Source organism: Hemitrygon akajei, chromosome 4 (genome assembly GCF_048418815.1).
Source record: "Hemitrygon akajei chromosome 4, sHemAka1.3, whole genome shotgun sequence".
In the NCBI taxonomy this organism is placed as follows: Eukaryota; Metazoa; Chordata; class Chondrichthyes; order Myliobatiformes; family Dasyatidae; genus Hemitrygon; species Hemitrygon akajei.
In genome coordinates, this window is record NC_133127.1 from 201959957 (window position 1) to 201984515 (window position 24559).

Sequence of the window (24559 nt, forward strand, 5' to 3'; positions counted from 1 at the left end):
TCCACAGCAGTCTGTGGCAGAGCATTTAACAGATTTAATAATCTCTGGCTAAAAAAAATTCCTCCTTGCCTCTGTTCTAAAAGGTCACTTCTCAACTTTGAGGTTGTGCCCTCTAGTTCTGGACACCCCTACCATAGGAAACATCCTCTCCACATCCACTCTTATCTAGTCCTTTCAACATTCGGTAGGTTTCAATGAGATCCCCCAAAGCTGTCAAAAGCTCCTCATAGGTTAACCCCTTTATTCCTGGAAGCATCCTTGTGAGCCTCCTTTGGACTCTCTCCAATGACAACACATTTTTTCTGAGATATGAGACTCAAAACTGTTGACAGTACTCACTGTGTGGCCTGACTAGTGTCTTATAAAGGCTCATCATTATCTCCTTGCTTTTATATTCTATTCCCTTTGAAATAAATGCCAATATTGCATGTACCTTCTTCACCACAGACTCAATCTGTAAATTAACCTGGGAGTGTTAGACGAGGATTCCTAAGTCCCTCTGCACTTAGAAGTCCTTTTTCAAGACCTTGAGGGGACTGGACAGGATGGATGTGGAGGGAATGTTTCCTCCTGAGGGTATCTAGAAATGGGGTCACTGTGTGGTGATGGTTTGTTCCCCCATTCAATGATGGTGAGTCTTTGGAGCTTTTTCTCACAGGGTGGTGAAGGCACAGTCCTTGGATATTGTGAAGGTAGAGGGAGAGCTATTCTTGGTAAGCAAGATGTCAGAGCCACCTGGCTGGGTGGGAATGGGAAGATGAAATTGTGGTCAATCAGCCGTGTGAGCACCTTTGTTGGCTATACACTATCCTGCCTCTAATCCATTTGTTCATGTTTTATCAGCATCCTTCTGAAGGCCTTGATATGCAAGATCATGAATTTTGCAGTTCACTTTGTAGTTTGTGAAGTAGTTGCTTCCTGGTTCCATAAGACATAAGAGCATAGTTAGAGTCATTCGGCCTGTCAAGTTTTCTCTGCCATTCCATCTTGGCTGATTTATTAACCCTGTCAACTTCATTTTCCTGCCTATTTCCCCGTACAATCTTTGCCCTTTGATGCCCTGTACAATCAAGAACCTATCAACTTCACTTTAAATATACCCAGTGGCTAAATTACAAAAATAAATAGTGCAAAAAGAGGAAAAGTGCTTCATGAGGTATATGAGGTCAATGGTAGTGCCCATGACAGGTCTGACAGGGTTTACGACTTTTGCAGCTTTTTCCAATCCTGTTCACTGACCTCTCCATACCAGATGGTGATGCAACCAGTCAAAATGTTTTCCACCATGCATCTGTAGAAATTTGCTGTGGTGATGCTCAAGATCTCCTCAAATTCCTAATGAAGTAGAGTCTCAAGTATGACTGTGTAATAGTTAGGACCATGTGGTTGTCACTCACTCTGCTCTTAGTGTGTCAGAGACGCACTCACTTGCCCTGAATTATAGTCTCATGGTAGGAGAATGGGGTTACATAGAAACATAGAAAACCTAAAGCACAGTACAGGCCCTTCAGCCCACAAAGCTGTGCCGAACATGTCCTTACCTTAGAAATTACCTAGGGTTACCATAGCCCTCTCATTTTCTGAGTTCCATGTACTTGTCCAGGAATCTCTTAAAAGACCCTATCGTATCTTCCTCCATCGCCGTCAGCCCATTCCACGCACTCACCACTCTGTGTAAAAAAAAAATAAAAAAAAAATACTCCTGACATCTCCTCTGTACCTACTCCCAAGCATCTTAAAACTGTGCCCTCTTGTCTTAACCATTTCGTCCTGGGAAAAAGCCTCTGACTATCCACATGATCAATGCCTCTCATCATCTTATAGAATGGGGTTGAGTGGGTTAATATATCATCCATGGAGCAGACTTGGTGTGCTGAATGGCTTAATTCTGCTCTTGTGCCTTGTGGACACTGATCGTGCCCACAGGTTTGTTGATCCCTGTCACCAGAGCTGTCACATGTCTGTATGCTGGACATGGGAGCCCCTGCTAGGTAGGAGAGTATGTGCTGGTCATGGGAGTTCGTACCCACAGTGCAGTCTTTTCTGCTGCTCTGTAATTTGCAGGACTTGATACCTCAGAAGACTGGAGGTGGAAATAAAAAGTTCAAAGTAACTTTATTATCAAAGTACATACAGTGGTGCTAGAAAGTTTGTGAATCCTGTAGAATTTTCTCTAATTCTGCATAAATATGACCTAAAATGTGATCAGATCTTCATGCAAGTCCTAAAACTAGATAAAGAGAACCCAATTAAATAAATAACACAGGAAAAACATGATACTTGTTCATTTATTTATTGAGAAAAATGAAGCAATATTACACGTATTTGTTGGAAAAAGTATGTGAACCTCTTGGGCAGTGACTTCTACAAAAGCTATTTGGAGCCAGGTGTTCCAATCAATGAGATGCGATTGGAGGTGTGGGTTGTAGGGGTGCCCTGCCCTATAAAAAAGACACACAAAGTCAGGTTACCGACAGGGCCTGCATTCCTCAAGAAAGATCTGTTTATGTGCATGATGCCTCAATCAAAACAGCTTTCAGAGGACCTTAGAAGAAGAATTGTAGAGATGTATGAAGCTGAAAAAGGCTACAAAAGCATTTCTAAAGACCTGAGTGTTCAGTCCACAGTAAGAGAAATTGTCTAAAAATGGAAGAACTTCAGTACTGTTGCTGCTGTCCCTAGGAGTGGGCATCCGGCAAAGATCACACCAAGAGCACAAGGGTAGCAGCAAAATACCAACCTGCAGATATCTACAGAACTTGCTGAAATCTCTGTTCATGTGTCCACTGTAAGAAAAACACTGAACATGAACGATGTTTATGGAAGGACATCACAGAGGAACCCACTGGTCTCTAAAGAAACATTGCTGCACATCTCAAGTTTGCAAAAGATCACTTGGATTTTCTACAATGCTTCTGAGACAATGTTCTGTGGACAAATAAGATGAAAGTTGAACTTTTTGTCACCTGATGCTTAATAGAAGTTGGATAATGTAACAAGACAATGATCTGAAAGACAAGAATAAATCAACAACAGAATGGTTAAAAAAGAAGAAAATTTGTATTTGGAATGGCTGAGTCAAAGTCCTGACCTTAAATCCTATGGAAATGTCATGGAAGGAACTGAAGCAAGCAGTTCATGCAAGGAAGCCCGCCAACATCCTAGATTTGAAGCAGTTTTGTAAGAAGGAATAGCCTAAAATTTCTCCAAGCTGATGTGCGGGACTGATCAACAGTTACTTGAAACATTTGGTGGAAGTTATTGCTGTATGGTGGGGGGAGGGTGGTCACACCAGTTGTTGAAAACAAAAGGCTCACATACTTTTTCCAGCAAATACATGTGATATTGGATCATTTTTCTCAATAAATAAATGTACAAGTAGAATGTTTTTTGTGTTATTTATTTAATTGGATTCTCTTTTTCTGGTCTCAGACTTGTGTGAAGATCTGATTACATTTTTGGTCATATTTATGCAGAAATAGAGAAAATTCTACAGGGTTCACAAACTTTCTAGCACCACTGAATATGTCTCCATATTACCCTGAGATTCATAGCAAATACAAAGAAATACAATAGAATCAATGTAAGACCGCACCCAACAAGACAGGCATACAACCAATGTGCAAATACATAAAGAGAAAGAAAAATGAAATAATAAATAAATAAGCAATAAATGGTATGAATAGGAGATGAGTTCTTGAAAGTGAGTCAGTAGTTTGTGGGAACAGGTCAGTGTTGTAGAGTGAAGTTTGAGTTTGTGGACTACTCATTTGGGATGTTTCCTTCATCATGCAACCTGACCCCATGGCATATGCTCCTGGAGCTGGTGGAGAAGACCCTCAGGGCATCTCTTTCTTGCTTTACACCATTGTACTTCTCTCTCTGGGGGTGTACACCATCATGGTGTCAGATCTGAGAGCAAGGCTCTTTAAGGTCACTAAGGAGAGACTTAAGATTTTCATTTTTTGATTCAGTTTAAACAATGTATTTGTTTTGTGTCGCTTCATCTCCCCTCACCCAATCCTTCCTTTCCCCTTTTCCCCCTTTTCTCCTTACCCCCGTGGTATCATTTGCTGTAAGTTGGCTTCTAAGATTTCTGACCCATTTCTCTCCCTCCTTTTTCCACACCTCCTTCCACCATTCTCTCTTTCTGCTCTCTATTGTCCCCTGCCCTCCCCTGTCAAACTCTTTCATTTTCCACCCTCTCACTTACCCCCTCCCTTCGCCTTGTTCTCTCTTTTTCCTTGGCCCCACTTCTCGTTGCCTTTCCTTCCATCTCTCCCTGCCCTCCCCCACCTCTCCCCTCTCACTGCCCCTACCCCTCTTGCTGCTGCTCTGCAGGTTGGCCGTGCTGTATGAGTGGTAATTGAGTAGAGCTGACGATGGCGAGTTGTGAGTCTCTCAGCAGCCCGGTGGTTCGACAGATTGACAAGCAGTTCCTTGTCTGCAGCATCTGTCTTGATCGCTACAACAACCCCAAAGTGCTGCCCTGCCTGCACACCTTCTGTGAGAGGTGAGTGTACTTCACCACTTCCTCAGCCTTGTCACTGTGTGTGTGTGTGTGTGTGTGACTGGTAGTGTTAATTGGCGGTTTGGTGCCTGCATTCAGCAGAATGGTGGGGATGGGACAGTGAGTGCAGGAATTTGAGCTGGGAAGGTCAGTGGGTGTGGGGAGGGTTGCTGTGGGTAGGGTTTGGTGCCTGCCTGTATTCAGTGGTCTCTGGCTCTCTCACCATCACTCCCTCTCCTCTCCAGGTGTCTACAGAATTACATACCGCCACAGAGTCTGAGCTTGTCCTGCCCTGTGTGCCGACAGACATCTATCCTCCCCGAGAAGGGGGTGGCTGCCCTCCAGAACAACTTCTTCATCAGTAATCTGATGGAGGTACTTCAGCGAGATCCGTCCTGCAACCGAGAGGAGGCGTCCATGAAAGCAACAGTGGGGGCCGTCTCTGGGCACTCTCTTTCCTGCCCCAACCACGAGGGCAAGGTTAGTGGACCTGCGAATTCTGGCCCCACACTGCCTAGAGTCACAGGGCAGGGGTTGGGGTGGAGTTGGACCTGATGTTTAGTATAAATCATAATCTTCCCCCAACATGCACTTTACTGTCATTGAGTTTATACCGCCAAACGAAACAATGTTCCTCCGAGCCAAGGTGTACAACACAGTACATGTAACTTGTACATCTCAACGCATAAAGTAATATTATCACACATAAGTTAACAAATAAGGTGCATTTATGACACAAGTTAAAAAGTAAACAGTCTAATGCTACTGGCGCTTCATACATGATGACACCTGGGTGGTGGCAGGGGGTTCACTCTGTGTATCTGGAGGAAATAGCTGGTTCCTATCCTAACAGTCCTTGTTCTAATGCTACAGTACCTCCTGACTGATGGTAGGGGTCAGAGATTGTTGGACAGATACACTCACACTCTCACTCTGACCCTCTGACCCCCTTCACCTCTCCACCCTTCCTGCAGCCCCCCACCTCCCAACCAGCTGCCCCCTCTCTGGTTCCTGCCTAATACCATTGCATTACCCTTTATCCAATGTAGTACTTTTTCACAAGCTCTGATCTTGTCCATAACTACACTGGACAGAGCTGTTCCAATCCCCGTTGTCAAAAACCAGTCCCATTGAAATATCAGGTTGCTAGTCATGGATCAACTTCAAGTTTTTTTATCATCTGACTATACATATATAGCACCAAAACAAAGCAACGTTTCTCTGGACTGTGTGATCCACAAAACATTATCACACACAGCACAAAAAACAAAATATTTCCACAAATAAGTTAATAAATGTAATCTATAATGCATGTAGTCAAGTGCAGTAAATGGCTCGCTGTCCAAGTGATGAGACCTCAGTGGTGGCAGGGTATTGATCATGTTTCACAGCCCGAGGAAGAAGCTGTTACTCAGTCTGGCAGTCCTAGCCCTGATGCTCCTGTAGCTCCTTCCTGACAGTAGTGTGGCAGAGAGATTGTGGGATGGGTGGTAGGGATCCTTAACAATGCTCTGGGCCGGTGATCCTCTCAGCAGTTTTATACTATCCTTTGTAGGGTCTTTTAGTCTGATGCCTTGTAGAGCCCATTCTACACAGTGATGCAGCCAGACAGGGCACTCGATTGTGCTCTTGTAGAAAGTTATTAGAAGTTGTTTCCTAGTACACGGTCCAGTGTGTCCCCTTCCTTTGCTGAGTTAGATGAAGGGTCTTGACCCAAAACATTGATTCTTCAGTTCCCTCCGTGGACGCTGCCTTGACCTGCTGAGTTCTTCCAGCAGTTTGTATGTTGTTCTACATTTCCAGTATCTGCTGTCTCTCGTGTCTCCATCAAAATCCTGTGTCAAGAAACCCTCAATGCATCTAACAATATCTGCCTTGTCGAAGCCCCTGACATTAAGGAAGTCTCAATCAATATTGGGGAAATTAAAGGCATGTACTACAACTGCCCTGAACTTTCTATCATCTGTCCCTCTGTCTCTTTGTTTACTGTGGACAGGATAGAATAAAATACAAGAATTAGTGTTTATGGATTTAAAAACATTATTTTCATAACTTTCAAAGTGGTGAAGATTTGTATCACATTATTAGTAAAAATATATTTTATTAAATACACATGTCTCCCAGTAGTTACAACACCTTTTGCCCATTCTGCCTGACTGGATGGTCTCTCCAGGACATCGCTGTGACTTTCTCCCTTGTCACTGGTCCTCTTTTACATCCCTCTCTTGTGTCTGAAATCTGGAATGCTGAGCTGCCAGTCTTGTCCTACCCTCAGCCCATTCTCTGTAATGGTTACAACTCTGGTTCTGTGTGGGTTTGAGACCTCCTGAGTACCACACAGTCTCACCCCGGGACAGATCTGAGTTCCCTCATAGCTCGAGGGCTTTTGGATCCCTCAATGTCCTTTCCAGTTCACATCTCTCACTTTCCATGTCTGTTCTCATGATCACTGGACCTCCTCCTCCCCCCACCACTACCTCTGTCTGGCTGTCTCTGAGTCAGTCCCAGCATCTCCCTAATGGGGAAGGTCCTACTTCAGGAGTAGGTGGTGAAATGTGTTATGTCAGTAAAATTCAGAGGTTCTGCGACTGGCTGTCCTCCCTGCTCATTCCAAGAGCTATATTACCCCAGCCGATCTGTGGAGTCTTTGACTCCTCAACAGCCGAGTACCCCGGTCCTGTCCAGTGGATCCCGTCTCTACCCTGTCCTTTGACATCCCTTGCCTCCTGGGTCAGGTGGATGCACCCTCTGGTCAGCTGTCCCCTGGCCTGATGGTGGTTCTCTGTGACAGGTGATGGAGTTTTACTGTGGCCCCTGTGAGACGGCCATGTGCGGGGAGTGTACCGAGGGTGAACACCGTGAGCACCGCACCGTGCCGCTCAAGGATGTGGTGGAGCAGCATAAGGCAGCACTTCACAAGCAACTGGACACCATCAAGAGCCGGTGAGCAGAGCAACTGGACCTCCTACTTACCCGAACCCCCTTCCCCACCCTGACCTCTCCCTTTATCCCCTCCCACCTGCACTGTTTCCCTCCTCCCTTCCACTGCCCTTTTACTGACTCTCCCCTCTCTCTCTTCCCTCCTCCTCTTTCCCCACCACTGTTCTCTGGGTTGTGTTCTGCCTCAGACCCTCACCATTTGTCCATTGGGTGTTGGGTGGGGAGGGAACCCTGTCTCTGGGTATTCTGATGGTTGGAGCTCTGGGCTGTTACAGGAGAGTCAGTTCTATGGTTTTGAATTAGTGGTTTTGGGTGGGTGGATGTGCAGTAACTGAGGAATCTGGGCACAAACCTTCAAGAAGGGCAGGGTATGGTCTCACTAGTGGTGAGGTCTGGGCTTCCTAATGCAGACCAGGCTCAGATCTACAGCGTATGGCTGTACTGCCCCACACTGTACTCTGTGGACTTCCTGTACCTGGGAATTCTTCTCATTGAGATGGAACTCACCACAGTCTGCACCACATTAACTTGGACGGTCTCGGCAAGAAATGTTGACTGTTTTTTCATTTCCATAGGGTTCCTCCAGTGTTTTGTGTGTGTTGCTTTGGATTTTCAGTATCTGCAGAATCTCCTGTGACTGTTAATACAAACTGGTGGACTGGAGAAGGGCAGGAGCTGCCCTGTGAACCCTGACCTTGTTGACTCTGGGGTCGCCCACAGTTCATCCTAATCTGGGCTCTGATAAACATTCATTTCCTCTACCACAACAGTCTATATGTCCATCCATATGAAATGGCAGATTCGCCACACTCTCTCAATGTGACTTGTCTCTCATAAGAGTGGCGTCTGTTATGGAATGGAATTGGTTTATATAGTCACACAGTTTCGCGCTAGAGTGCAAAGCTTGTCTTGTATATTGTTCCTACATTACACAGTGCATTGAAAATGAAACAGTAGCAATGTAGAATGAAGTGTTTCAGTTACAGAGAAAGTGCAGTAATGCACACACACACTGCTGGAGGAACTCAGCAAGTTGTGCAGCATCTGTGGAGGGGAATAAACAGGGTCTAGGCCCGAAACATAAACTGTTTATTCCCCTCCATAGATGCTGGCTGACTTGCTGAGTTCCTCCTGCAGTGTATATGTGTGTTGCTGTGTGTTTCCAGCATCTGCAGGGTCTCTCGTGTTTAAAGGAAGTGCAGTTCAGGTAAACGATAAAGTGTAAGATCATGACGAGGTAGATCGTCAGGTCAAGAGTCTGTCCTAACATACAACAATCTGTATTATGTATAATGGGAGTGGTAGGTAATTCTGGGCACCTGATGATGAAGATGGACGGTACAGGAAAGGGGGCTTGTGTTTCAGCTCCAGCCTCGGAGTGGAGAAGCAGAGAACACGGGATTTGATGGACGGGGATAAGGTGATACTTGGAAAAAGAGTTCAGTGTTGAGTGTTCAAGGAGCAGACCGAAATGAATATAGCATCAATTGAAAAGAGGAAACACTGGCAACACACAACAGGTCAGGCAGTGTCTGTAGAAGGGGGAACTGTTAATATTTTAGGCCTAAGACCTTCCATTGACACAACATGTCAGGCAGTGTCTGTGGGAGGAGGAACTCTGTCAGAACTGGGTATGACCAGATGAACTGCACCCTAGGGTTCTGAAAGAGGCAGCATTAGAGATTGTGATGGCATAAAAAGTGATCTTTCAAAAATCATTGGACTCTGGCATGGTGCCAGAGGACTGGAAAATTGCAAATGTCACTCCACTCTTTAAGAAAGGAGGAAGGCAGCAGAAAGGAAACTATAGACCAATTAGCCTGACCTCAGAGGTTGGAATAGGCAGGTGATAGAGAAGGGATGCACTCAGATTGATGGTTTCAGATAAGGATGAGGTGATGGAGTACTTGGTGACACAGGAGAAGATAGTACAAAATCAGAATGGTTTCCTTCAGGGAAAATTATACCTGACGAACCTGTTGGATTCTTTGAGAAGATTACAAGTAGGATAGATGAAGGGGATGCAGTGGATGCTGTATATTTGGACTTTCAGAAGGCCTTTGACAAGGTGCCACACATGAGGCTGCTTACCAAGTTAAGAGTCCATGGTATTACAGGAAAGTTACTAACATGGTTAGAGCATTAGCTGATTGGTAGGAGGCAGCAAGTGGGAATAAAAAGATCCTTTTCTGGTTGGCTGCCAGTGACTAGTGTGTTCCACAGGGGTCGGTGTTGGGACTGCTTCCTTTTATGCTGTATATAAATGATTTAGATGATGGAATAGATGGCTCTGTTTCCAGGTTTGCAGATGATACGAAGATTGGTGGAGAGGCAGGGAGTGTTGAGGAAACAGGTAGGGTGCAGAATGGACAAGAAAGTGGCAAATTCTTCAAAATGGTTATTTCTTCAGCATTTTGATTGAGGCACAACTGTGCAAGTTTGTGGACGTTAGCCAGTGAGAACAACGGGAAGAGTTTATAAGGAGACACCTTATAGAGTGACTGTTGGAAGAGTGGGCGATGGAGTAGAGGTAGACAGAGTAGAAAGGCTTTGGCGATAACGGGTCGAGGTGAGGTAGGTTGACGTTGTAGAATACAAACAGGAAGAATATGTGTGAGGCTGGTGTTCTGTGCTCAGTGTCAGATGTGGGAGGTCCGGGAGACTCCCAGCCTCCCGGATGACCACATCTGCAACAGGTGCATCAAGCTGCAGCTCCTTACGGACTGTGTTAGGGATCTGGAGAGGCAGCTCAATGACCTTTGTCTGTCAGGGAAAGTGAGGAGGTGACAGAGAGACCTATAGGCAGGTATCACTCCGGGGCCTGGGGAGATAGTTAAGTGGGTAACAGTCAGGAGAAGGGAGGGAAGGAGTCAGACGCTAGAGAGAACGCCTGTGCCTGTACCTCTTGACAATAAGTACTCGTGCTTGAGTACTGTTGGGGGAGACAACCTACCTGGGGGAAGCAACAGAGTCTGGCCCTGTGGCTCAGAAGGGTAGGGAAAGGAAGAGGATGGCAGCAGTGATAGGAGACTCTATAGTTAGGGGGTCAGACAGGCGATTCTGTGGACACAGGAAAGAAGCACGGATGGTAGTTTGCCTCCCAGGTGCCAGGGTCCGGGATGTTTTTGATCATAACCACTATATCCTGAAGTGGGATGGAGAACAGCCAGAGGTCATATTGGTACCAACGACATAGGCAGTGTGGTAAACTATGTATACCTGTCTGGACATGCCCCTCTGCTGACTGCTCCTGTGGCTCCTCCCACAGACGCCTGTATAAAGGCAATTGGAGGCACTTGCTCCTTCCTCAGTCTCCAAGATGTCGTGGTCTTTTTTGCTGCTAATAAAAGCCTATCGTTCACCTCCCGTCTCCGAGAGTTATTGATGGTGCATCAGGCAGGAAAGGGGAAGAGGTCCTGAAAGCAGACTACAGGGAGTTAGGAAGGAAGTTGAGAAGCAGGACCTCAAAGGTAGTCATCTCGGAACTACTGCCTGTGCCATGTGACAGTGAGTTTAGGTATAGAGTGAGGTGGAGGATAAATGCATGGCTGAGGGATTGGAGCAGGGGGCAGGGATTCAGATTTCTGGATCATTGGGACCTCTTTGAAGGCAGGAATGACCTGTGCAAAAAGGACAGGTTGCACTTGAATCCCAGGGGGACCAATATCCTATTGGGGAGAGTTTAAACTGGGATTGCTGGGGGGTGGGAACCAAACTGAAGGGATGGAGGAAGAGGTGGCTGGCTCACAAGTCGAGAAAGCTTGAAGACAGTGCGAAAGGGAGGATAGACAGGTGATCGAGAAGGGAAGCGCTCAGACTGATGGTCTGAGATGTGTCTATTTTAATGCAAGGAGTATTGTGAACAAAGCGGATAAGCTTAGAACGTGGATCAGTACTTGGAGCTATGATGTTATGGCCATTACAGAGACTTGGATGGCTCAAGGACAGGAATGATTACTTTGAGTCCCAGGCTTTAGATGTTTCAGAAAGGACAGGGAGGGAGGCAAAAGAGGTGGGGGTGTGGCACTGTTGAACAGAGATAGTGTCACAGCTGCAGAAAAAGAGGAAGTCATGGAGGGTTGTCTACGGAGTCTCTGTGGGTGGAAGTTAGGAACAGGAAGGGGTCAATAACTCTACTGGGTGTTTTTTATAGTCCACCCAATAGTAACAGGGACATCGAGGAGCAGAAAGGAAGACAGGTTCTGGAATGGTGTAATAATAACAGGGTTGTTGTGGTGGAAGATTTTAATTTCCCATATACCGATTGACATGTCCCTAGAGTGAGGGGTTTAGATGGGGTGGAGTTTGTTAGGTGTGTTCAAGAAGGTTTCTTGACACAATATGTAGATAAGCCTACAAGAAGAGAGTTTGTACTTGATCTGGTATTGGGAAATGAACCTGGTCAGGTGTCAGATCTCTCAGTGGGAGAGCATTTTGGAGATAGGGATCACAATTCTATCTCCTTCACCATAGCATTGGGGAGGGATAGGAACAGACAAGTTAGGAAAGTGTTTAATTGGAGTAAGGGGAGATATGAGGCTATCAGGCAAGAATTTGGATGCATAAATTGGGAACAGATATTCACAGGGAAATGTAAGGAAGAAATGTGGCAAATGTTCAGGGGATATTTGCATGGAGTTCTGCATAGGTACGTTCCAATGGGACAGGGAAAGGATGGTAGGGTACAGGAACCGTGGTGTACAAAGGCTGTGTAAATATAGTCAAGAAGAAAAGGAGAGCTTACAAAAAGTTCAAAAACCTAGGTGATGATAGAGATCGCGAAGATTATAAGGCTAGCAAGAAAGAGCTTAAGAAAGAAATTAGGAGAGCCAGAATGGGCCACTAGAAGGCCTTGGCGGACAGGATTAAGGAAAACCCGAAGGCATTCTACAAGTATGTGAAGAGCAAGAGGATAAGATGTGGGATAATTGAACCAATCAAGTGTGACAGTGGAAATGTGTGTATGGAACTGGAGGGGATAGCAGAGGTACTTAATAAGTACTTTGCTTCAGTATTCACTTCGGAAAAGGATCTTGTAAATTATAGGGATGACTTACAGCAGAATGAAAAGCTTGAGCATGTAGACATTAAGAAAGAGGACGTGCTGGAGCTATTTGGGAAGCATCGAGTTGGATAAGTCACCGGGACCAGACGAGATGTACCCCGGAGTACTGTGGGAGTTGAGGGAGGAGATTGCTGAGTCTCTGGCGATGATCTTTGCATCATCAGTGGGGACGGGAGAGGTTCTGGAGGATTGGAGGGTTGTGGATGTTGTTCCACTATTCAAGATGGCAGCGTGATGCAGTTTGCAGCGGCCACTCCGGAGCTGATGTCTGTTATTTGTTAAGCGGGGTGCTGTGCACAATCCTAATCTGATGAAAATACAGACGTGGGAGCACAGAGGAACATCTGGAAATCTCCAGGATCTTCGTTGCTGCTGCTGTTGTGGCCGTTGGTGGGGGCGTCGTCGTGCGCTCGGCAGAGGATGGTGCTCAGAGAGGCTGTGCTGGAGGGGATGGTCGGAGGCTCAGAGGTTCGACGGACTCGGAATCCGCTGTGGTCGGGGCGCTTTCACTATGTGCTGCATCTGTGAGGCTGAGTCTGGCGCCGTGGAAGTCCATAGTGGGGATATTCCCTTCTGCCCCCTGCGTGGGATGACGAGTCTGTCGAGATCCTGAGGACTTGTGGAAACTGTGTGGTCGTTTCTTTCGAACTTATAGTCTTTTAACATCTTTGGACTATTTTTACTGTGCCCATGGTCTGTTTTTTTTTTATCAATTATGGTATTGTCTGCACTGTTGTAACTATATGTTAACTATAACTATGTAACTATGTGGTTTTGTGTAGGTCTTGTAGCTTTAGTTTTTGGTTTGTTGGGTGGTAGAGTTGGTCTCTTGACTTGGTGTGTCAGGGTTGTCTTGTTTTGTCTGGTGGATTTTGAGCTCCTTTCCGGGGACCGCGTTAAGATGGTAGCGCAATATTAATACGCAGCAGCCTCTCTGGACTCTGGATTTGGGGATTACCAAACGTTATGTGGATTTTCTGGTGCAGTCTGTCTTGTCGCGTGCTTTTGTGATATCATTCTGGAGAACGTTGTCTCATTTTTTAATTGCATTGCATTTGTGGTTTCTAAATGACAATAAACTGAAACTGAACTGAACTGAAGAAAGGGAGTAGAGATAGCCCAGGAAATTATAGGCCAGTGAGTCTTACTTCAGTGGTTGATAAGTTGATGGAGAAGATCCTGAGAGGCAGGATTTATGAACATTTGGAGAAGCTTAATATGATTAGGAATAGTCACCATGGCTTTGTGAAAGGCAGGTCATGCCTTTCGAGCCTGATTGAATTTTTTGAGGACGTGACGAAGCATATTGATGAAGGTAGAGCAGTAGATGTAGTGTTTATGGATTTCAGCAAGGCATTTGACAAGGTACCCCATGCAAGGCTAATTGAGAAAGTAAGGAGGCATGGGATCCAAGGGGACATTGCTTTGTGGATCCAGAACTGGCTTGCGCACGGAAGACAAAGAGTGGTTGTAGACGGGTCATATTCTGCATAGAGGTCGGTGACCAGTGGTGTGACTCAGGGATCTGTTCTGGGACCCTTACTCTTCGTGATTTTTATAAATGACCTTAATGAGGAAGTGGAGGGATGGGTTAGTAAATTTGCTGATGACACAAAGGTTGGGGGTGTTATGGATAGTGTGGAGGGCTGTCAGAGGTTACAGTGGGATATTGATAGGATGCAAGATGAGAAGTGGCAGATGGAGTTCAACCCAGATAAATGTGAGGTGGTTCATTTTGGTAGGTCAAATATGATGGCAGAATATAGTATTAATGGTAAGACTCTTGGCAGTGTGGAGGATCAGAGGGATCTTGGGTCCAAGTCCACAGGAGACTCAAAGCTTCTGCACAGATTGACTCCGTGGTTTAAAGCATACGGTGCATTGGCCTTCATCAATCGTGGGAATGAGTTTAGGAGTTGAGAGGTAATGTTGCAGCTATATAGGACCCTGGTCAGACCCCACTTGAAGTACTGTGCTCAGTTCTGGTTGCCTTGCTACAGGAAGGATGTGGAAACCATAGAAAGGGTGCAGAGGAGATTTACAAGGATGTTGCCTGGATTGGGGAGCATGCCTTACAAGAATAGGTTGAGTGAACTCGGCCTTTTTTTTCCTTAGAGCGACAGAGGATGAGAGGTGACCTGATGGTGGTGTATAAGATGATGAGAGGCATTGATCGTGTGGATAGTCAGAGGCTTTTTCCCTGGGCTGAAATGGCTAGCACGAGAGGACACAGTTTTAAGGTGCTTGGAAGTGGGTAAAGAGGAGATGTCAGCGATAAATTTTTTTCACACAGAGAGTAGTGATTGCGTGGAACGGGCTGCTGGCGACAGTGGTGAAGGTAGATACAATAAGGTTTTTTAAGAGGCTTATGGACAGGTACATGCAGCTTAGAAAAATAGAGGGCTATGGGTAACCCTAGGTAATTTCTAAGGTAAGGACATAGCTTTGTGAGCTGAAGGGCCTGTATTGTGTTGTAGGTTTTCTATGTTTCTAAATTAAATGCCATGTTTGAAAATGCATGGTCATGCAATTTGATAGTAGAAATAAATGTGTGGACTATTTTCCAAGTGGGGAGAAAATCCAAAAATCAAAGATGCAGAGGGATTTGGGAGTCCTTATGCAGAACGTCCTGAAGATTAACTTGCAGATTGAGTCGGTGGTGAGAAAGGCAAATGCCATGTTAGCATTCATTTCAAGAGGTCTAGAATACAAGAGCAGGGGTGTGATCCTGAGGCTTTATAAGGCACTGGTGAGGCCTCACCTAGATAGGGTAGGGTACCATGGCAGCATGATGCTTTTACAGCTTGAGATGTTAGAGTTCACAATTAAATTTCAATGTCACCTGTAAGGAATTCTCCCTGTGGACTGTGTGGGTTTCCTCCGGATGCTCCACGTTCCAAAGATTTACTGGTTTGTAAGTTAATTGGTCATTGTAAATTCCTGTGATTAGGCTATGGGTTAAATTGGGGAGAGGTGGGGTGGTTGCTGGGCAGCACGGCTTATTGGGCTGAAAGGGCCAGTTCTCTAAATATCTCTAAATCAGTAAAATAAATAGCAATTGGGCCAGTGGTGGCAGGGTGCTGGACAGACAGAAGGGGTGTGGTCAGCTTTCAGATTGTGGGAATTGCCAGTGCTGTGGTAATGGGCAGGGGAAGTGGGGATGTACCACCCTGAGCTAGAACTGATACCATAGGCTGAATGGCCGGGGGGGGGGGGGGGGGGAGGGAATACATCAGATAGTGGAGAGCACCCAGTGACCATCCCCCACAACAGTAAATGCTCCATTTTAAGTGCTGTTGGGGGGACGGCCTACCTGGGTGAAGCAACAGTGGCTGTGCCTCTGGCACAGAGTCTGGCCCTGTGGTACAGAAGAGTAGGGAACTGAAGAGGATGGCTGCAGCACTAGGGGACTGTATAGTTAGGGGGACAGATAGGTGATTCTGTGGACGTGAAAAAGAAACATAGATGGTAGTTTGCCTTTCAGGTTCCAGGGTCCAGGATTTCTGAATTCATCCACGATATCCTGAAAAGGGAGGGTGCACAGCCAGAAGTTATGGTACATGTTGGTACCATTGACATAGGTAGAAAATGGGAGGAGGTCCCGAAAGCAGACTGCAGGGAGTTAGGAAGGAAGTTGAGAAGCAGGTCCTTAAGGGTAGTAATCTCAGGATTACCCGCTGTGCCACATGGCTGTGAGGATAGGAATAGAAGAAAAATAGGGCAGGGGGATGGGGACCAGTGTGATAGAACTGAGGGTGAGCCAGCTGGGTTACAAATAGATGATGGTAAGGAAAGACAAGCCAGTGATTGGTTACAAATGCAGACAGTGCAAAGAGTTAAATTGTACCACAGAGGCAAAATTCAAAAGGGCGAAGAATGCAGGATTGAAGATGCTGTATTAAAGTGCTCGAAGCATTCGGAATAGGGTAGAGGAACTTATGGCACAGTAGAGATTGGTCGGTATGACGTTGCGGGCATCACTTGAGTCGTGGCTGAAAGAAGCCCATAGTTGGGAGCTTAACATCAAAGGATATAGTTTGTATCGAAAAGACAGGCAGCAAGGCATAGATGGTAGTGTGCCTCTGTTGGTAAGAGATAGAATTACATCTTTAGAAAGAGGTGACTTAGGGTCAGAGAATGTTGAATCTTTCTGGGAGGAGTTAAGAAACTGCAAGGGTAAAAAAACTATTACGGGAATCATATATAGGCCTCCAAATAGTAGTCAGAATGTGGGGTTGAGATTGCAAAGAGAGCTGGAAAAGGCATGTAATAAGAGTTCAGTTGGCCCTCCTTATCTGCGAGGAATTGGTTCCGGGACCCCTGGTGGATACCAAATTTCGCGGATGCTCAAGTCCTTTATTCAACCTGTCTTAATGTGGTGGATCTCAGGACCCAGCAGAACCCCAGACTTTATTTAACCTGTCTCAGTGCGGTGGACATTAGGACCTGGTGCCAGAGCTCTGAATGAGCAGTATTTCTGTTCAGGAAAATAATCACGATCAAGATTGAAAATAAAGTGAAAATAATAAAGCGATCGGAAAGAGGTGGAACGCCATCGGTCATTGGAAAAGTGTTAGGCTACGTTGGTCAACGATCGGAACAATTTTAAAGGATAAAGTGAGAAAGGCCCTGCCCCGATGAAAGCTACAATTATTACTAAGCAACGTGGTGGTTTAATTATTTGGTTTTGGGGTTTTGATCCTCCACATCAACCCGCCACAGATGGAGAGCGCACTCAAAAACAGTCTGTCACTGGCTCGCACTCGGGAACGGTTCCCAAGCCTGGCGCTCAAGCATATGTTCTTAAGTGTTTTATATGCATAGAAGGGTGAAATATATACTATATACTAAGACAAACGTTTGACTAACTGACGCTTAATAATATCAGATGTACCTGTTCCGACTTACTTAGTAAGAGAACTTCTGATTTTTTTCGATCCAGATCCACGATAACCCACGCACATCCTCCCGTATACTTTAAATCATCTCTAGATTACTGATAATACCTAATACAATGTAAATGCTATGTAAAATAGTTGTTATATTGCATTGTTTAGGGAATAATGACGAAAAAAAAGTCTGTACATGCTCGAACAACAAGTGCTGGAAGAGCATTTCCGGGTTTTCACGATTCGCGGTTGGTTGAATTCGCGGATACGGAATTTGCGGATAAGGAGGGCTGACTGTAATGTCACAATTGTAATGGACTTCAATATGCAAGGGGAAACTTAGTTAAAATTAGTTGCTGGATTGCAAGAGAGGGAATTTGTTGAGTGCCTATGAGATGGCTTTTTAGAGCAGCTTGTGTTTGAGCCTACTCGGGGAAAGACTATCTTAGATTGGGTATTGTGAATTCAGATTGTATTTGGTAGCTTAATGTAAAGGAATCATAATATGATTGAATTCATACTGCAGTTTGAGAGGGAGAACCACATGTCACATGTATCACAATGGAATAAAGGAAATTCCAGAGGCATGAGAGAGGAGCTTTCCCAGGTGGATCGGAGGAGGATACCGGTGGGGATGATGACAGAGCAGAGATGGCTGAAGTTTCTGGGAATACTCCACAAAGCGCAGGATGGATATGTCCCACAGAAGAAGTTGTTCTCAAATGGCAGGGGTAGACAACCGTGCCTGACAAGGGAAGTTAAGGACTGCATAAAAGTCAAGGAAAGGGCATATAATATAGCAAAAATGAGTGGGAGCACAAAGTGTACTGCAGATGCTGTGGTCAAATCAAGACGTACAAAAAAGCTGGATGAACTCAGCAGGTCGGGCAGCATCCGTTGAAAGAAGCAGTCAACGTTTCGGGTTGAGACCCTTCGTCAGGACTAAAGGAGGGGGCAGGGGCCCTATAAAGAAGATGGGGGGAGGGTGGAAAACCAATCAGAGGAAAGATCAAGGGGTGGGGGAGGGGAAGCAGGGAGGGGATAGGCAGGAGAGATGAAGAAGGAATCTAAGGGGAAAGCACAAGTAGTAGAAGAAGGCAGAGTCATGAGAGGTGATAGGCAGCTAGAAGAGGAGACAGAGTGAAGGTGGGATGGGGGAAGGGAGAGGGAGGGAATTACCGGAAGTTGGAGAATTCGATGTTCATACCAAGGGACTGGAGACTACCCAGATGGTATATGAGATGTTGTTCCTCCAACTGAAGTTTGGCCTCATCATGGCAGTAGAGGAGGCCATGTATGGACATATCCGAATAGGAATGTGAAGGAGAGTTGAAGTAAGTGGCAACCGGGAGATCCTGTCTGTTGTGGCGGACGGAGCGTAGGTGCTCGACGAAGTGGTCCCCCAATCTTCAGCGGGTCTCACTGATGTAGAGGAGGCCGCACCGGGAGCTTCGGATGCAATAGATTAATTGGGAAGTTGGATGGTTGGGAAGTTTTTAAAATCTATCAAAAAGCAACTAAAAATCCATAAAGAAGGAAAAGATGAAACATGAGGGCAGCACACAGAAAATGCTGGAGGAACTCAGCAGACCAGGCAGTGTCTATGGAAGAGATGCAGTTGACGTTTTGGGCTGAGATCCTTCTGGCATCCACAGATTTTCTTTGTTTGAAGCACGAGGTCAACTAGCCAATAATAATAACCAGGATACTGAAAGTTTTTTCAGTTATATAAAGAGTGAAAGGGAGGTGAGAGTTGATATTGGACCACTGGAATATTATACTGGTGAGGTAGTAATGGGGGACAAAGAAATGGCAGATGAACAATGGGCACTTTGCATCAAGTCTTCACTCTGGAAGACCCTAGCAGTGTGCCAGAGGTCTGTGAGTGTCAGTTATCAGGAGTGAGTGCCATTGTTATTACAAAGGGAAAAAGTGCTAGGCAAACTGAAATGTCTTAAGGTGGATAAGTCACCTGGACCAGATGGACTACATCCCAGAGGTTGTAAAGAGGTTGCTGAAGAGATATCAGATGCATTGTCATTACCTTTCAAGAATGTCTTGGTTCTGGTGTGGTTCCGGAGGACTGGAAAATTGCAATTGTTACTCCACTCTTTAAGAAGGGAGGAAGGCAAAAGAAAGGAACTTAAAGGCCAGTTAGCCTAATCTCAGTGCTTGGGAAAGGGTTGGAGTCCATTAGTAAGGATGAGGTTTTGGAGTACTTGGAGACTAACGATAAAATAAGTCTAAGTCAGCATGGACAAAATGCTGGAGGAACTCGACAGGCCAGGCAGCAGCTATGGTAAAGAGTACAGTTGATGTTTCGGACTGAAACCTCTTGGCAGGACTGAAGAAAAAATGCTGAGGAATAGATTTAAAAGGTGGGGGAGGGGAGAGAGAAACTCAAATTGATAATGAAACCTGAAGGGGAAGGGATGAAGTAAAAACTGAGAATTTGATTGGTGAAAGAGATACAGGTCTGGAGAAGGTTGAGTCTGATAGAAGACAGAAGGCCATGTAAGAACGAAAAGTGGGGGGGGGGGAGCACGAGAGGGAGGCGATGGGAGGGCAAGGAGATGAGGTGAGAGAGGGAAAAGGGGATGGGGAATGGTGAAGGAGGTGGCCATGGATACACATACCAGAATGGGAAGTGGAATTAAAATGGGTGGCCACTGGGAGATCCCACATTTTCTGGCGGATGGAGTGTAGGTGCTCGGCGAAGTGGTCTCCCAATCTATGTTAGGTCTCACTGGTATGCAGGAGGCCACACTGGGAGCAACAGACACAGTATATTACCCCAACAGACTCACAGCTAAAGATACAACTCACCTGGAAGGACTATTTGAAGGCTTGGATGGTAGTGAGGGAGGAGGTGTAGGGGCAGGTGAAGCACTTTTCCGCTTGCAAGGATAAATGCCAGGAGGGAAATCAGTGGGGAGGGATGAATGGACAAGGGAGTCGCATAGGGAGTGTGATCCCTACGGCAAGCAGAAAGTGGGAGGGATGAAAAGATGTTCTTCCTGGTGGGATCCCTTTGGAGATGGCGAAAATTGTGGAGAATTATGTGCTGGACGAGGAGGCTAGTGGGGTGGTGGGTGAGAACAAGAGGAACCCTATCCCTGGTAGGGTGGTGGGAGGATGGTGAGAGCAGATATGCGTGAAATGGAAGAGATACGGTTGAGGGCAGTGTTGATGGTGGAGGAAAGGAAGCCCTTTTCTTTGAAGGAGGAAGACAGCTCCTTTGTTCTGGAATGAAAAGCCTCATCCTGAGAGCAGATATAGCGGGGGCAGAGGAATTGAGAGAAGGAGACAGCGTTTTTACAAGTAACAGGGTGGGAGAGGTATGGTCCAGGTATTTGTGAGAGTCCATGGGTTTGTAATAGACACCAGTAGATAAACTGTCTACAGAGACAGAGAGAGGGGAGGGAGGTGCTGGAAGTGGACCAGGTAAATTTGAGGGCAGGGTGGAAGTTGGAGAAAAAGTGGATGAAACCGATAAGTTCAGCATGGGTGCAAGTAGCAGCACCAATGTAGTTGTCAGTGTAGTGCAGGATGGTCACCAGTGTGGGCTTGGAACATAGACTGTACCACGTAACTAACAAACAGGCAGGCATAGCTGGGACCCATGCCAATGCCCATGGCTGTACCTTTTGTTTGAAGGAAGTGTGAGGAGCCAAAGGAGAAATTATATAGAGCGAGGACGTTCTTTTAGGCAGAGGATAGTGGTGGTGGAGGGGAACTGTTTGGGTCTGGTGTCCAGAAATAAATGGAGAGTGTTGAGCCTTCCTGGTGGGGGTGGAGGTGTACAGGAACTGGGCATCCATAGTGAAAATAAGATGATGGAGGCCAGGAAACTTGAAATCATTGAGAAGGTCCAGAGCATGAGAAGTGTCACAGATGTTGGTAGGAAGGGACTGAACCAGGGGGATAAAACAGAGTCGAGGTATGCAGATATGAGTTTCAGGAACAAGCTGAAACAATGGGTCTACCTGGACAAGCAGATTTGTAGAACTTGGGTAGCATGTAGAAACGGGAGATGTGGGTGCGGGAACTATGAAGTTGGCGATGGATTGGAGACCCCCCCCCCCCCCCAGAGTCAATAAGGTTGGTGATGGTGTGGGAGACAATGGCCTGGTGCTCCTTAGTGGGGTCCTGTTTGAGGGGTAAGTAAGAGGAGGTGCCTGAGAGTTGGCGCAGGGCCTCAGCATGGTAGATAGAAGTCAGTATGCCAGACTACTACAACAGCTCTCTTGTCTGCAGGTTTGATGGTGAGGTTAGGATTGGTGCAGAGGGAGTGGAGAGCAGAGCTTTCAGAGGTTATGAGGATTGAATTAGAGAGGAGTGAAGTCTAGACTCTCCCCACCTTTTAAATCTTTTATTCTCCAGTCCTGCTGAAGGGTCTCGGCCCGAAATGTTGACTGTACTCTTTTCCATAGATGTTGCCTGGCCTGCTGAGTTCCTCCAGCATTTTGTGTGTGTTGCTTGGATTTCCAGCGTCTGCAGATTTTCTCCTGTTTGTGCTAAGCCAGCATGGTTTCTATGAAGGGAAATCTTGCCTGACAAATCTGTAGAGTTCTTCAAGGAAGTAAAGCAAGCAGGGTGGACAAAAGGAGAGGCAGAGAATGTTATTTACTTGGATTTTCAGAAGGCATTTGACAAGGTGCCGCACATGAGACTGCTTAACATGATCAAATCCCATGGCATTACAGGAAAGATACTGGCATGGATAGAGAAATGGCTGACAGGCAGGATGTAGCAAATGGGAATAAAGGAGGCCTTTTCTGGTTGGCTGCCAGTGAATAGTGGTGTTCTTCGGTGGTCAATATTGGGACCGCTACTTTTCACATTGTTTGTCATAATTTAAATAATGGAATTGATGGCTTTGTGGCAAAGTTTGCAGATGATAAGATAGGTAGAGGGGAAGGTGGCGCTGAGGAAGCAATCGGGTTGCAGCAGGACTTAGACATTGGGAGAATGGGCAAGAAAGTGGCAGATGGAATACAGTGATGGGAAATGTATGGTAATGCATTTTGGTAAAAGGAACAAAAGTGTAGACTATTATCTAAATGGGAAGAAAATTCAAACATCAATGGTGCAGAGACTTTGGAATCCTTGTGCAAGATTTCCAGAAGGTTAATTTACAGGTTGAGTCTGTAGTAAATGGTTCGGCACAGCCAAGAAGGGCCAAAAGGCCTGTTTCTGTGCTGTAATGTTCTGTGGTTCTATGGTTCTAAAGAAGGCAAATGCAATGTTAGCATTTATTTCAAGGAGAATAGAATATAAAAGCAAGGAGATAATACTGAGCCTTTATAAGACTCTAGTTGCCTCGCACTTCGAGAATTGTCAACTGTTTTGGGCCCCATATCTCAGAAAGGATGTGTTGTCATTGGAGAGAGTCCAGAGGAAGTTCATGAAGATGATTCTGGGAATGAAGGGGTTAACATATGAGGTGTGTTTGGCGGCTTTGGGCCTTTACTGACTGGAATTTAGAAGAATGTGGGGGATCTCATTGAAACCTACTGACTGTTGAAAGGACTAGGTAAGGTGGATGTGGAGAGGATGATTCCTGTGGTGGGGGTGTCCAGAACTAGAGGGCACAGCCTCAAAATTGAGGGGTGACCCTTTTGATCAGAAGTAAGGAGGATTTTTTTTTAGCCAGAGAATGGTGAATCTGTGGAATGCTCTGTCGCAGTCTGTGGTGGAGGCCATGTACGTGGTTACTACCTGATGAGTCAGGGCATCAAAGGATAATGCAAGAGGGCAGGTGAATGAGTTTGAGTGGGATCCGGGATCAGCCATGATGGAATGGCAAAGCAGACTGGATGGGCTGAATGGCCTCATTCTGCTCCTATGTCTGATGGTTTTCAAAGAGCTATTTAATTACTGACTTTGAGATACAGTGCAGACCAGGCCCTTCCTGCCCACAGCACAGCAGCTCACCAATTTAACCCCAGCCTAATTACAGGACAATTTACAATGACCAATTAACCTACTAACTGGTATGTGTTGGGACTGTGGGAGGAAACTGGAGCACTGGAAAAAACTCAAATATTCTATGAGGAGGATGTAGAAACTGCTTGCAGAGGGCGCTGGAATTGAAGTTCCAACTCCAACGCCCCGAGCTGTAATTGTGTCATACTAACTGCTGTGACTGTGGTGCCCCCATGATTATCTAAGTGGGCGGAGAGTAGGCACTGAACACAGGTTGAATTATTAAAGGGGTCCGTTGAAGGTGGTGGGGGGGAGACAATTGGGAGAGGGCAGATGGAGAGGGGGAGTTCTGGGAGGGAGGGAAAGGGTCCTGGAGGGTAAGTGTGGAACCACTAAGTTGGTGAAGGTGAAGGAATGTGGGTTCTGCAAAGTGACTGCCCCCCTCTGTTCTCACCTTCTCCCCTCTGCCTGCTGCAGGCTCCCCCAGCTGAACGCGGCCATCGAGTTGATTGATGGGATCTGCCGGCAGCTGACGGTGAACAAGGACGAGGCAGTGGGGCAAGTGAGCCGAACCTTCGAGGAGCTGGAACAGACTCTGCAGCAACGCAAGGCTGGCCTGGTGCAGGGCCTGGAGAGTGTCTGCAGCAGCAAGCAGGAGGTGAGGGGGTGGGGGTGGAGAGGGAAAAGAAGGGGGCACGGTGGAGGAGGGGAGGGTAAAGATGGAAGAGGTTTAGTGTGAGGGTAGTAGAGGGTTATGAGTGTGGAGGGCTTTGTGAATGCAAGGCCGGTCAAGTGTAGGATCTGTGGAAGGTCTGCAGCCCGAGGCAGGAGGTGAGGTGGATAGGGGAGATGGGTGGCTGGCAGGGTGGGGAGCTGTGAAGGGTTAAAGGAGCGGCGGGAGGAGGGGAAACAGAGTTAGAGGAGTTGGTGGTAGAGAAGGGAGGTTGGGTTAGGAGGGCAGGGGAAGGGGGAGGGATAGAAGAGGAATGGGCGAGGAAGAGGGATTGGGCATGACTGCTGAAGGAAGGGGCTGGGGTGGTGATCAAGTTTCACCTGTTTGTTGCTGGGCATAGTGAAGGACCGGGGCTCAGGTTTGAGGGTTCGCCTATTGCAGGGTGATGTGTGGTATTGAGGTCCTGATTGGGATTGCACTGTGCACCTTGTGCTAAGAGTGTGGGGAATGGTCTCTCTGTGACCCTATTACCTGTGGTCTGGGTCTCCCCTGCA

At 46.3% G+C, this 24559-nt stretch overlaps 1 protein-coding gene across 11 annotated transcripts in view; it reads left to right on the forward strand.

Moving 5' to 3' along the window:
- Positions 1–24559, forward strand: part of LOC140727141 (tripartite motif-containing protein 2-like) — a 99545-nt gene that overhangs the window by 11993 nt on the left and 62993 nt on the right. For 9 of the 11 annotated variants that reach the window (XM_073044450.1, XM_073044449.1, XM_073044446.1 and 6 more), the window contains 4 exons: positions 4342–4513; positions 4756–4990; positions 7302–7453; positions 23810–23990. In XM_073044450.1, the coding sequence (XP_072900551.1) occupies positions 4383–4513; positions 4756–4990; positions 7302–7453; positions 23810–23990 (699 nt within the window). In that variant the 5' untranslated portion in view covers positions 4342–4382. Of the gene's footprint in view, positions 1–4092; positions 4514–4755; positions 4991–7301; positions 7454–23809; positions 23991–24559 lie in introns of all 11 variants that reach the window. The other 2 variants (XM_073044448.1, XM_073044447.1) reach the window with 1 other exon arrangement.